Below are 14,535 nucleotides of genomic sequence, written 5' to 3' on the forward strand. Positions count from 1 at the left end.
GGCTAGCAGAGTGTGTCACTGGAGTCTTGCTTGGTGAAGTAAGTATAGCTGTAGCCTGTGACTTACTGGGTTTCTGGGTTTTGTGTTTCTGCCTCTGCAGCTGCTCAAGTCTAAAAAGAGTCCTAGAATAGCAAATGTCCTACCGTAAATTAAATTCAAGACAACAAAAAGGCTTGTTATGATTAAGACCCGGATCTTCAGAGAGCTGTTTTTACCTAAGTGACTCTAGGTTCCTGTTCATATGCTTCTGTTTGAGTAAAGATGCTAGTGACTTGCAGCCCCAGACCTTTTTCTGCAAGGCAAACTCTTCCATCAATTCTTTCCATTCATCTGCACCAGCGAGCCACTTAACAGAGGCAAAATACTTTTCATATAGGTTTTCATACTAGACAAAGCTTGGTTGATTTCTTTGCATTAAAAAATGCCAAGTAAAACATTTCCTATTTTTCATGTCTGAATGAAAAGAGAAATAGTAGAGTTTAAACTTCAACTCTATTGACTTGTGTTATATGTTGCTTTTCTTCCTCTTTGGCAGGTATGAATGGGATACTTTTAAAAAAAACCCAAATTTTAAAGAAGTGCTGTTGACATTTTTCAATGATCTTGGGGTTTAATTTAATGTATTAGAGAACAAAGAAAGCAAGCAACTGATATCTGAGTTTGAGAATAAGGAACAGTTTAAAATAATTTCTGAAGATGGAAGAGTGTGTCATTAAAAATTAACTAACACTTGTAGCTGTATTACTAAGTGTTTCATGTGGTGACAGTCTCTCTCAAACCTCCACTGGCAAACAGGACCCCATTGAGTCTCAGCATGTCCCCCATTAAACCATTACATCTCTGAAAATTAGAAAGCTCATTAATGGCTTTCTGCTGTGAAGCAATAAAGAGTATATTCACTGACTGGTCAGCAATTAGTGCCAACTAGTTTTTGTCTTACATTATAGAAATATTCTGGTTCAGTTATTCCAGAGCTAAAAGAAACTTACTTTTTTTTTTAAAAAACCCTCTTTTATATTTGTGTAGGTGTATTTTCCTTTTACTTTCATGTGAAAATACCTCTTCAGCCCACTAGATTGCTGAGAAGGTGAACTCATTTCCCAGTCTCCTGCTTCTTTATTGAAACAGCTCACGTCACTGAGTCAGTAGTCCCCAAAACAACAAGCTATTAGTGTCATAGTTCAGTCCTCTCTTTTGTTATTAGCATTTGTTTTTATCATGTAGTAGAGAACATAGATAGTGTAAAACAGAGCAGAAAGTGTGGAAAATCCCCTTGAAACTCTGCCTTTGTTCCTTTGTACCAGTAATCTTCATTGAGTCAACCAAGGGCCCAGCAGGGCTCTGGGAAATGTGGGAGTTTTTTAAGGGAACAGGAAATATGAAATTCATTTCCACTGTCCTCATGGAAATAAGAGTTGCTGAAGCTCAGATGTTGTTCTATGGAGAATCTTCCAACAGGGAGTACACCATAGTCACAATCCATGTCTATGGGGTTCTGCTTTTGCAGGTCTTGCATTTCTTTCTAACCAGTGTTACAACATGTGCCTTAGAGCACTTGGCTGCTTTTGAAGACCTTTATAAGGATTTTGGTGTTTGTGGATTTAGTTTATTGAGTGTAGCCTATTTAGCACAAGTAGCTTTCTCAGTGGCATGAGATGGGATGAGATAGTCCCAAAATCGGTACTGCTGAAGTTGGTCACCTGTGTACATAAGGTTTTATAAATAAAAGAGGAAGATAGCAGAAAAACAAAACTTAACATTAACCAAATATAATCAAATGCTTGTTGTTAATGAGCACTTAAAAAATGAAGACTTGTAAGCAGTTATGTATTTGAAATAGAAACATAGGCAGTAAAAAGCTAAACAACATCTTCTCCCCTGCTCTCCCTCCATCCACCTCTTAAGGAATATTTGTTTTCCTCTGAAGCTGTATCAGCTATACATATTTATAAGACTTCGAAGAAGACTGTGATTGTTTGATTAATGTTTCTAGGACCAGAAGGACAGCCAGCATACACACAAGAAAATTCTTAAAATTTTTGTACTGATGTAATATTTCTGTAATGTTTGATCTGTAAATGTATTAAAAGTAGATGTAGAATGTCACCCTGAAGGTATCTTGCTGTCAATGGATCATGAATGTCAGCCTTGACAGGCATCCTCTAGTGACATTATAAAGCATATGTGGCTTACTTTAAGGGAAGCTGTCCATACCTTTGTCTTGTCTTATTGAAATATTCCTACTATTGCACCGGTGGCTGTCACTTCATTTTTGTCATCATTAAGCTGAGAAATAACTTGTAAAATCTTGTTGCCTGGTTTTAATACTTTCTACTCTTGGAAACTTCTAAAAGCCATTACATTTGCCTTAAAAGATACATGGTATTTTTACTGATATCTGTAGAAGAAATTATGGGGGTTTTTGTGTTCTGGTTCATAAATTCCACTTACTGCAAACTTTGCTCTTCAGGTGTTGTGTATCTTCTCTACTTTTGAGGCCAAATCTCTCAAAGATTGCACATGGTTTGTTCTGTGACTTTCTGTGGAACTTTTCAATTGCCAAGCTTAAATGCGTGCTTCAGTTCTTGTCCAATCCAGCTCTTCCCTTAAAAGCATGCTGGTAGAGATGCTTGCAGGCACTTTCAGGGGAATCCCTGAAAGAGAAAAAGGTGGTATTTTTGCTTGCTTCTGTCTGCCAGCTTCCAGTCTCCCCTGTAAAACAAGCAGCTAACATGCTATTGACAATGTGTCAAGGGAAGAAAAAAATCAGATAAATAAATAGAATCTTAAGAGTCAGATAACTGGATTTCATTGATGTTTTGCCATTCAAGAAGTAAATAAAGCCAGTAAAACTCACTGTTTCAATCATAATCATAATCATACATGATGGAAAATGTCCATGTCCATGTTAGCTGCATTTTGCATTTGCCTGGATTTTTTATGGGTTTCTCTGATAATTATGTATGTGAATGTATCAGCAATTAAGACACAAATGCCTATAAAGTGGGGGCGTAGTAAAATAAAAAATGGAGCAATACAGAGGAAAACAAGTTTGCCACACTATGTTGGCATCTATTTTTAACAGGAAAAGTCACGTGTGATGTAATAAAGAATTAAAACATTTTTCACTGTGCCTGTCCTGTATTTGACTGAGGGGCATCAGCAAAAAGTGCACACCAAAAAAAAAGTCTCTGAATTGTAAGTCAGAACTTAGGGGGACCTGAATAAGTAAGAATGGGGAAAGAGGATTTGGAAACACAAAAGTATGTAAAATAGGATATGAGCCTTAAGGGGAAGGAAATAATTTCATGTGTTCGTGTTATGAATTACCCCTATTATAGAAGAAAGAAGAGCAGGCATAGAGGGTAGAGTACACAGCTTGGCATACTTAAATAAGAGACTTCCGGGTTATGATGTAAACATAAAGTTTGAAGTCTGTCTGTGGCCTCAGTCCTTCCATCAGTGGGGTAAAAATCAGGAGGGTTTTTGTTGTTGACCATTGCAGAGTTTCTCTCCAAAGTAGACGCAAAGAATGACTGTGTTTTTCGGTAGTAAATGGTGCTTGTGAGACAGCTAGGATCTGACTTACTCTGTGTTGTAAAATGGTTCACAATTTCATAAAACAACCCAATGAACATGCTTTGAATTCCTGAAGCTTAGTGTACATTTTTATTTTAGCACTAATGTGTGATGAGCTTTGATTATTTTAGTGATGAGTTTTTAATACCTAGCCTTCATGCATGGAGAACAAAAATTACTTGTGAGGTCAGCTGTGGTAAAGAGGTATAAGGTACTGAGAGCCCCTTTGGGATTTGCAAGGTGACTGGTGCCTGGCTCTGTGCTACCTGGCCAAACTCAGCATAGAGCATAGGCAGGGCCCCAGGGATGATGGAGAACACATGTAAAATACACCTAAGTCCTGTGAAGTCTCCCCTTGCTCATCCTGTTAAAGGCAGCAGGCAGAGAGCTGCCACCTCTAAAGACAGTGTGGATGTTGAAACAGCCCTGAGACTTCAGCTGAGCTTTGTAAAGGAGGATCATGGAGCACTTCTCAAAAGTTAATTTAGTTTCACACTTATAAGGTAGAAGGCTACTAGTAGTGCTCATCATACTTAAGACTGATTATAGACAGAAGCCACATGATTACCTCATGTACACAAGTGAGTGGTGAGGGCTGGAGTAGCTCTCCCCATTGTACTTGCAGCATATTTATCCTGCTCAGAAATGGGCCACATGCTTTATTGACTGCAGTAATAGGCAGATCTGTATCACTTAGCAATCTCTGAATGAATCTCTGCTGCTCACGGGAGCTGAAGTTCCTGCTTGAACATTAACTCAGCTTTGTTGATTTGTGTCTGAAAATACCCCAAACAAAAGCAAATGGTGTTCAGCACTTTAGGAAGAGAAGACAGATGGAAAGCACAGGCAGTGTGGTATGTGGCAGAGGTTATAGTGGGATAAAACCAATTTCAAACATACATTTCATGGTACTGGATTGTGGCTTAATTTTCCACACTTCAATGGTTTTTTTTAGACCAAAGTGGTTTGTGTATTTGGATCTGCTTTGCAAATCATGGACGAAAATTTAGGTGAAATGGTGCATGGTTATGTGGTGTATAAAATTCCGTACAGAAGTTGGTTACAGAAAATTGTTTAAAACAGAGGAGTGAGTGATATGAAATCAAAGTTTAAATGTTTTCCAGGTAGAAGTGGCATTATGTGGATAGCAAAGTATGTCATTTAATGGGACAAAGTTACTACAAAGTTACAGGGTTTCCTTAATTAGTAGGGGGGCAGGTACTGCTGACAAGTGGGAAGGATCTGACAAACCTCAATATACATCCAGGAAAATGCCATTTTAAAATGTAGGTTAAAATTTGTGAACCTTCTTCCTTCAGGCTTCAGTTGTTCCTTCAGCAAGCAGTGTCTGAAGGTGTTTCAGCTTTCTGCACTGTTGAGGTCTGCAGGGGAAGCAGCTGCTTATGCACGTTTCTGGTGTTAACAAGGGCACACTGCCAAAATGCCAGTGAGGTAACCAGCTAGAAACACCTGGAAGAGATCATCCAAAACCAGAAACAGTGCTCACTAAATGTAGCAGCATGGCTGGAGCTGTGCAAGGTGGTTCTTGTGGGGCATTTGCCCCAGAGGCAGCACAGTGGCTCGGGCAGCTGGTCTAAGGGCAAGTGTGGCAGCTTTCTCTTGTGCCACTGTATGCTGAAACATCAGCATTGCTCTAGGCATCTTACAGAAAGCAGTATCCAAAGATGCACTGTGGCCTTGCAGTTACAAGGTTTGACTCTTTGTGCCCTTTTCCTGAGAGTCAGCAGCACAGCTTCTTCTGGCTTAGCCTATGGGACCAGGGCTTAGTGCAGCTGCTTTATCTGCTGGTGAGAAACTCCTGTGAGATTTCATCAGATTTATTGGCTTTATAAAGATGTAGCTGGCTAACCATTCTTGAGTTTGTTTTGATGTTTGTGTTGTTTTCTTGGAAAGCTAGCCATGCTCCTGTCAGGATTGCCACTGATACTGCAGTATGCTAACAGAAGGCTACAAGGGACCAGACTGTTTGCCAGCAGCATTTGCTTGCTGTGCACTTCAGTACTTGGATGTGATGTGCTGGTTTTATTTGTTTATATATACATTCATTTGTCCCTTAGTGGGGTTGCACATCTCTTTAAGTCAACCCTTAAACTGATACTTTGGATGTGTTAAGCCTGTATTTTTACTGGTTCTGAACTATTTTTTATATAAGGACACGCACACAACTAAATATGATTTGTCTTCTGCATCTACTCGGGCTCAGGACATGGTTTATGTTTCCTGTGCAGTAGTTTGGAAATGTCAGCATAACTATCTCTTGTTGTTTGCTTCAAATTTTAAAGTGTATTAAAACTTCTCTTAGGGACTCAGATTTCCCTGTTGCACCTTTTAATGGCACTGCTCAAATCCTAGCTCGTAGTATCATGGGGCTCTGTATCAATATTGGTGTATATATGTGCATGATTAACACATAAGTGGCTGATGGTATGTTCCATGTGAGAAAAGGGGATGTCCTGACATTGACCTTTTGCAGTGGCAAAATACGAAAAACTGCAGTGGATATAGGTGTGAGAGAGCTGTGGAGTTTCTCACTCCTTTGGCTACTGAGGGACTTCTCTGCTATCCTTCAGACAGGGGCACATTTGAGAGCTGGTCTAGTTGACATCCTTGCTTCATGCTCTTAAATTGTGTATTGCTAGTTACTCTAGGCATTATGTGGAAGTGTTAAGATTGCATAAAGTACATCCATGCTTATGTTGATAATTGGAATAAATCTCTAACATTTTGCCAGTAACTTCTGAGAGTCTTGCATTGGTACCTCATTGTATTTGTCACTGGTTTGATGGTCGTTTATGCCTAAGGGTTTGTTGTGAATTTATCAATATTTTTGCATGACAGGTCACAGTAATGAAAGGCAGTAGTAGGAATAAGGATCACTCAACAGAAGGTGAAGGAACTGGGAAGCGACCAAAAAGGAAGTGTCTTCAGTGGCATCCCCTGCTTGCCAAGAAACTCCTTGACTTCTCTGAAGAGGAAGAAGAAGAAGAAGAAGAGGAAGATATTGATAAGGTAGATTTAATTGGATGCTTTGACCCAAGTTGGTTAATGGTGGATCAGATTCTCCCTAGCTGTGTTCTTTATTCTGTGTTGTCTTGTTCTCTTCTGTGAAGAAACACAGCCAGTAAAAAGTGATGTGATGTGGTGCCCATAAGACTGTAAAGGCAGGTAGTGACACAGGAAAGTGAATTGTTAATCATGCCCTTAAAACAGTGGTCAAATTTTTGTAGACTGGAATAGTTTTATCTGCTTTGTTTTAATAATGTGTTGTTCATCCTAGTCTTGATTCGTCAAGGTGGGGTTTTGGTGTGCCTTTTTTTTTAATTGCTTGTTTTAGACATGAGGTTGGCTTGTGCTTAGTATCTGCTTATAGTGGCTCTGAAGGGCATACCAAACTGAAAGTTTTTATTCTTCTTTTTAAAGATTAAAAGACTACAAAGATTAAAAGGGAAAAAGAAGGAAGAACTGTCTACATTTTTTACTGTATTTGCATGTGAAATTTGATTTATTCTCCAGAGTACTGAGTGCACAGCAGAAGTAATCTGTCTCTGGTTTGACACTTGGTATTTTGTTGTTGTTCAATAATGTTGACCTTACTCTGTTTTCATGCCGTGTGGCACCTCACACTTTTCCAGTTAGATTCATTCTCTGCATCAAGAAGTGGGAACTGTTTATGCAGATGTGATGATTCCATCATGTGGATAGCATTCATATCTGTATCACCTTGGTGCCTTCCTGAGGCAGGAATGGGAAGGTCAGTGCTGAGGAGACTGCCTTGAGCCATACACTGATAAGAGAGGGTGACCCTGTCAAGGATAAGCAAGAGCCTGGTTCTCTGAGGGTGGTTTTTGTTGACCTTACAGGTCCTTTCACAGCGTGGTGTAAAATAGCAGCGTTGCAGTTAGGTAGGAGGTGGTTCTCTGTCTCATGCAGGAAGTTCTGTGGCTCGTCCCTTGTAGGAATGACACACTGGCCTGTAAGTGGAGAGAGCACATTATATTGGCAGTGTGTTCTGTTGAGATTTGCCCTCTGCCTCTGCCGGGCAGCTTTGTGGTGGCCACACTGCTGTGCTGCTCACAGGTTGAGCAGTGAACAGCAGGGGATGAGGAAACAACTGACAAACTAACAAACTGTTACCTGTTTCTCCTTGTGTGCTCTGGAGTTGCAAACACGAATAATCAAGGTCCAAGGTAGCTCTGCTTGCCTCATCCTACTAAGATGATTTCTCGGTTGTCAGAAGGAGAGTAGGAGGGATCTCATGCCTCCCGTCCCTTTAGGACTAGAGAATGGTCCTCGGCTTAGGAATTGTTCCACTTGGAAGTTGTCATTAAGTGTTGCAGAGAGCATGAATGAACCTTGGACCGTCAGGTGAGGAGGTTTGGTGTAGAACTCTGCGCTGTCGGGATGGAACGGACGGTCTTTGGAGACAGCTGTGTGCATCCATGTGCCTCTCCCTCACTCCCACGCAGCTCGCACGCTCTCAGTCCTTGTGCAAAACGCGGATAACTGAGCTTACACGCCTTCCCTTTCGGTTCTGCCAGGTGCCGCTCCTTGGCCCTGATGGTTTAGAGCAGGATGCTGATGAGACCGAAGATGACGAGTCCTCAGAGCAGCGAGCTCGCCGACCAATGAATGCGTTTCTCTTGTTCTGCAAGCGCCACCGCTCTCTGGTGCGGAAAGAACACCCTCGCCTCGATAATCGTGGCGCAACCAAGATCTTGGCAGATTGGTGGTCTGTTCTAGATCCAAAAGAAAAACAGAAATACACTGACATGGCCAAGGAGGTATGTTCTGTCTGAATGGTGAACGTAAAGGGAGTTCATTACATATTTGTCTTCTTTTTCTCTGTGTATTAAATGTTTTCTGTGGCATCTTTCTCTTCGTTCTGTTCCTCAGCTTCACCATGGGATTATGGTGCCCAGAGCAGGTGCTGTGCTTGCTGTTCTCAATTCACTTGATCCTTTGGACCAGAATGAAAAGTAATTGGTCTGTGTACATAAACTAACCTGGTTCTGGTAGTTGTTGCTATAAATACATGCACTTTGTGGTTGTATTGCCTGATAATTTCTGCAGTACAAGCATGAACACAAGGATAGTGGCCATTGTAAACAGTAACATGAAGTTCCGTGTCAGCTGACTAGTGATCCTTAGCTGTGCTTTCGATATCGGTGATGCCAGCTACTGTAATACAGGTGGACCAAACCAAAGGCACAGTCAAGAAATGTAGTCCATTTTTACCTTTGATGCTAATGAATTAAATTACTAGTGTTTCTAGAAGTACGTTCCCCATTAACCAGTTTCTGATACAGCAAGATTTGGTGAGTCCAATACCAAATCGGAAAGCAGTGCCTAATCACAGTCCATTAACCAGGAGCAAGGAAAGGAGATTTATCCCCGTATTTCACAAAGTATCTTTATGTCAACTTAAAATTTAAATGAGCTTTTTGAAGAAATTGATTTCTTGATCTCTTGATAAGCTGTTGCCAAGAAGATTGTGGTTATTGATAGTAGAGTGAGAAAGACACTCCATTGATAGTAGAGTGAGTAAGACACAGTTACTTAGGCTTATAACCTGACCCCAAAAGAGATCCCTCTGATTACCTGTATGATACAGATCGTGTGTAACCTTTGAATTCAATCTTAATAAAAATAAAGGAACACCAGTGAGAAGGAAAAACACCTCTCTCCTTTGCTGAGTATGCTAGCACACTGTGGGAAGTGCAGATAGCTGTGAAATGATTGGGAAAACTATTATCCATGCCTGCCCTGGGATCTGAAGGTGTCTGCTGCTATTAACAGGATGTACAGTCTGTCTGTTCGGTAATGCATGTGAGCATAGAAAAGTCCACAGGAAAAACCAAGTGTTTATCATGGCAGGTCTTTTTTTAAGCAGGGTCTGTAGGACCTCTGTGAGTTCCTCATCTATGGCACAGTATTGAAACAGTTGCGTCTCAGCTTTGTCCAACCATTCCAGTTTTGGTTTGCATTCCTGCTTATGAATAAACAATATTTCTCCAAGCGTCTGGAGAAAGGGCAATTAGAAGATTCAGCACAGATGATGAGAAAGGAAAGATGAAAATAAAGAAATAATTTTTGGAAGAAATGAACCTAATGTGACTGTTTTTCGTAGCCTTTTGTCTTGCTGAAGGAAACTTGTTCATTAGGAAAGAAAATAATTGCAGAACTTCTGTATGAAGTGACAGATCTGAAACTATTAATAATATTGTTATAGAAATCATTGTTCCTGTAGTGTTTTTCTTTTTTTGGCATGAAGAACAAATTGAATATTCAACGTCAAAGCAGAACAATAAATCTAAGTAGTTTACATCATTATAAGTAGTTCTAGGAATGTGTAGAAGAGAGCATATAATTTTTATTCTTTAAACAGTGTACATTACAGCAATAATTAGCGGCTGTAGTGTGCTATTGAATACATATTGAATTCTTCACCAACAAGCCTATTCTGTGTGCATGATCGGTTGTTTTATCGTAACACTTGCTTTTCACAGAACCACAGAGTGGTTGGGATTGGAAGGGGCCTCTGGAGATCATCTTGTCCAACCCACTGCTTAAGCAGGTTCACCTAGAGCAGGTTGCACAGGTTCACCTGTAGGTAGGCTTACTGCTGTCAAAAAAGGTTAATGTCAACTTTAATGAGAACCACCTGTTCTTTTCTTTAGGAAAAAGGTACTTTCCTTTTTCCTAAAGAGAATTTATTTAAAAATCAAGAAGGTGAGTGTCTTTGGAAGATGATAATACCATTTTACCGGTGATCTTCTGTTTGAGTACCTGTATAAGCTTGCAGAGATTTAAGCTACAGGGAGTAATCTTCTGTTACTTAAATGTAGCTTTTCAGTGTCCTTTGACTTGCATCTTTCACTGCGCAGCCTGTAGCCACTGTCCTGGCAGGACACAGATCTCCCAGAGAACCCTCTATCATATCTGCAATCCCTACAATGTGTCTTGTATACCCTGAGTATCCAAACCACTCTTTCAGAGACACAGGTGTGCCTTACAGAAGTGGTCCTCCTGGAGTGCTTACAGTCCCTGCCCTTCTGTGGTCTCTAGAATGTTCTTTTACTACTTGTTGCTGTAGCTCCCAAAATCATTTGGGTTAGATCTCATGCCATGCAGGAAGCTTTCAATTTCTTACCTGCCTACTGCTAGCAGTGGTATTACCTTAGCAGTGTGCAAGTCAAGACACTTGTATATTTATTTACATATGTCTAGCTGTGTGCAAGATCTGGCATTTTGAACGATAGTGAGACGCCCAAACTTTTTGCCATCTGGAATTATGAGAAGTTTCCTAGCAGACTGGACAGCTGTCCCTGACTCCCACTGAGAGACTCATCAGGTCTCTAGTTTGTTCAGGCACTGTGGAAAGTCCCATTATGTACCTGTCTGCACCTTGGGGTGCCTTAATTATCTGGAAAAACTGGCCCCACACTCCCTCTGTTTTCCATCTTGTGGTTTATGGCCTCTTGTAGCAACAACTGCCCTGGACACCTGGTGCTGCCACCTGCAGAGCTTGATGCCTGCTTTTGCTGGTGTTACCTTTATGAGTAGGTAGCTTTCTATTTCTATCCTGCAGACTTCCTAGATCAGTTTAAATTTGAAAGTTTCACTGTCTAGGATATAAGCCCAGTAATTGATACATACTCAAAAAGGAACCAGAAGCATTACTGTACTTTTTAGCATTTTCCTTCACTGAGGGAAATTAATCTGGCCACTCATAAATACACACCAGCTTTTTTATTCACTTCATTAATAAGGGTAGTGTTCTTCTGTTAACTCTTACAGGACTTCCTGGGAGTGTTCAGCTGCCTTAGAAAATGTCTGGTGAAATTGTTACTGTTCAAGCCCTATTCCTTTGCTAGAAGACACTTCATTTTTAAATATGTCTTAGCATCACCAAGATCCAGGCAGTCAGGATTGTTTCCTGTAGTGAGCAGCCTGATAAATGTGATTGAACATTGGAGTGGACTGCCCCAGAAGGTGGTGGAGTCACCTGAAGGTGTTTAGGAAGCACTGGAGGTGGCTGTGAGTGCCGTGATGGAGTTGGCAAGGTGTGTTGGTCTGTAGGCTGAACTCAGTGATCTTTTCCAGCCTCACTGATTGTGTGATTGTGATTCTGCTGCCATTCAGTGGCTGAGCTGAACACTTCTCCCTGCTGGTCCTTGGCCAGTGGTGTCTCAGGTCCAGTCAGCCTTGCTGGCCTTGTGGTGCCACTGCACTGGCAGCTGCCTCAGGGTACGAGGGGACAAATGTCCTGCCTTGCTGGCTGGAGTTTGGCAAGTCCACTGGCTGAGGTGTGGACTGTAGCCTGTGTAATGCGAACCCTGCATACTTCAGAAGTGAAAAATGGAGTGCTGTATTTTCTGGGGGATTTTTTTTTAATGTTAGGTCTCTGGGATTCATGTGACATTTAATAGCATACATTTAAAATTAAGCACGTGCTAACAGCTAGCCTGAGGTGTAGCTGGAATCCACTTGTGAGCTCCTGTTCTACCACAACAAGAGGAAGCAAATATTTTTTTATTTGATGATGAAAGCAACATGGGGAGTTTTAACCTCAATTCTGAAGTGGCACGGGTCCTGCTGCATAACACAACATTCTCCAAGCTTTCACAAAACAGAAATAAGGCATCAGACCAATCCCACAAACTTATATTGTTCTATTTCTTACTTGAAACTTCAGAATATGACCCTGCTGGGCAGTCCCTGCCATTTGTTATGGAAAACAAGGTGGTGTGTTTGTGTTCCAGGTTAGGTACTTATGTTTAGGTTGGGTTTTTTGTGGTTTTCTTTGATTGGTTTGGTTTGCTTGTGTTTTGGGGTTTTTTTAATCCATTTTAGACATCTGCCTAGGCTGGCTGTGTTAAGTGTCTTTATTGCACAGTTAGGTAAAGGGAGGAAAGGAGTAGACTCCACTATTGTCTTTGACCTTTCCTTGTTACTGTGTAGCTCATTTAAGTTATCTTCTCATGACCTGGTAAGCAAAATCTATCTGTTTGTTTTAGGCCTTGGTCTAGTAGTCACAAAAATCAGTACCCAAGGGATTTTTAAGATTTGGGTCATGCCCCTATATGCATTTACAAAAAGTACTTCTTGGCTGTTGTTAAACTTTCTAAATTTTCTGTTCTTTTATCTTATGTGTTGAAACTGAACCGTTCCTATGAGTTGTCTTCCCTCAGTTTGCTCCGTTCCCCTCAGAAACTGCAGTTAATATTCACTTCTTGGCTTTGCAGGAAAAAAAAGACATTAATAGACCAGCTCACTTGAATTGCTCTTGTTGAAAACTGATTAAAAGCTTACTGCAGCCATGTCTCACAAATGGCATGCATTCTAGTTCTCATTTGATGGGCAGCCTGTCGGCTTGTCAAATTACTCAATAGAATAATTCAATTACTCAAAGTAGCATTGCTGATATGAAGAGCTTATGTAGCTCATTGCTAGCAACCCTGTGCTTTTTACTCTGCAGGCTGGAAACATGATTTGTGAGTGGGCTGTGGCTTTAACAATGGAAGGCAGAGCTGCCTCGTTGTGTATTTCCTTTCCTCCTCTTCCCTTACCCTCCCCTTCCTATCACTTCCCTCCACCGGGCTATTTTCATATTATACTCAGCAAACTGAGGGAAAGGGAGAAGGAGTGAGCTGAGCAGTGTCTCAGACCTTACTTTGCAGATTTAATACATACACCCTATTCAGAAAATACAGTGTGTATGTGGGTCAGTGATCCCTGCAGATTTTTATTATTTATAGCCATTTCTATAAATACAGGACTCTACACAGTAGGGTTCACACAGTGCTGTGTTTCTTGCAAACTGAAACATTTTTATCTGTGCTACGGTCTGGAGGTAGCAAGTGCCAGCTCAAAGGTGAAGCTAGAAATGAAAGAAGGCAGTGCACGTGCAGTGGTGACCCTGCCACAAGGCAGATTGTTGAGCCGGGAGAGCACTGTAGTGACTCTATCAGAGGATAAGGCTTGCAGTGCTATTTCTGTATTTGATACCCAAGGGATTTTTTTTCCTCTCTATGTTTCTGTGCCTGCATGTGCATGAGACATAGGTGCTTCTTCTGTGTGCCATGACTGGGACTGATGACAGCTGTGTGGGTGGGAACGTGTAATCACAGAACAAACTTCCTGCATCTGCCCTGCCTTGTACTTACAAGCACCGAGCCGCTCCTTTGGCCACTGGCTGCCCCTGCGAGCTGGCCAGTGGTGAAGGGGTGTTGGCTGCCTTCTCCCTGGTGAGCACTGGTACTTGCTGGGTAGGCTCCCACAGCAGCAAGTGCTCTACACCCCTATCGGTTGTTAGGCAAACATCTGCAGCTGGAATGTGTGGCATGTTCCTCTGATTTGCCAGCTCTCAACCTTGCATAGCAACACATGGAAAATACTGAAATGCAGTCTTTCTGTTACTGTTAACCTTCAAAAATCTTGGTTTGATGTGGGCAGTAAAAGTCTCAGAAATGGGTATTTTGTTTTGTGAATAAAATAGATCAATAGATCCTGGTCCGTTCTCCCACCTCCCCAAACTAGGATCCAGATTCTTTTCCCCGCCCCCCATGTGTAGTTTGGCTTCCTTTGTTTTGCGGCCTCATACCAAAAACACAGCAAACAACTGAGATGTGTGCTGGGTGCTCAAGGCCAAAGAATGTTTTAAATGGTCACAGTTTGTTTTATGCAGCCATACAGCATGGTATATTTTGGAAGGAGCGCTGGGATGGTGTATCACAAGATACTGAATATGACATTATACTGGTTGCAATTTGTTTTCAGTGTCTGATTTGGGAAAAGATACACTCAAATATTCTAAAAACAAAACTATTAGAGAAAATGAGTACAAGGCATCGTGCTGCATTTATTGCTAAATGTGTGTGTTTTATTCAATTCAGACTAGAAAGTAAACCTGCAAAGAATTCAAGCATCAGAGCA

At 41.2% G+C, this 14,535-nt stretch overlaps 1 protein-coding gene across 11 annotated transcripts in view; it reads left to right on the plus strand.

Annotated features, from left to right (window-relative positions):
- The window catches only part of BBX (BBX high mobility group box domain containing), a 132,067-nt gene that overhangs the window by 68,746 nt on the left and 48,786 nt on the right, over window positions 1-14,535 (plus strand). For 9 of the 11 annotated variants that reach the window (XM_063393802.1, XM_063393803.1, XM_063393804.1 and 6 more), the window contains 2 exons: window positions 6,439-6,609; window positions 8,139-8,381. The exons of 1 other annotated variant lie outside the window; for it this stretch is intronic. In XM_063393802.1, coding sequence (XP_063249872.1) covers window positions 6,448-6,609; window positions 8,139-8,381 — 405 coding nt within the window. In that variant the 5' untranslated portion in view covers window positions 6,439-6,447. The remainder of the gene's footprint in view (window positions 1-6,438; window positions 6,610-8,138; window positions 8,382-14,535) is intronic. One more of the 11 variants, XM_063393811.1, reaches the window with a different exon arrangement.

The sequence above is a fragment of the Prinia subflava genome, chromosome 3 (genome assembly GCF_021018805.1).
Source record: "Prinia subflava isolate CZ2003 ecotype Zambia chromosome 3, Cam_Psub_1.2, whole genome shotgun sequence".
Classification (NCBI taxonomy): Eukaryota; Metazoa; Chordata; class Aves; order Passeriformes; family Cisticolidae; genus Prinia; species Prinia subflava.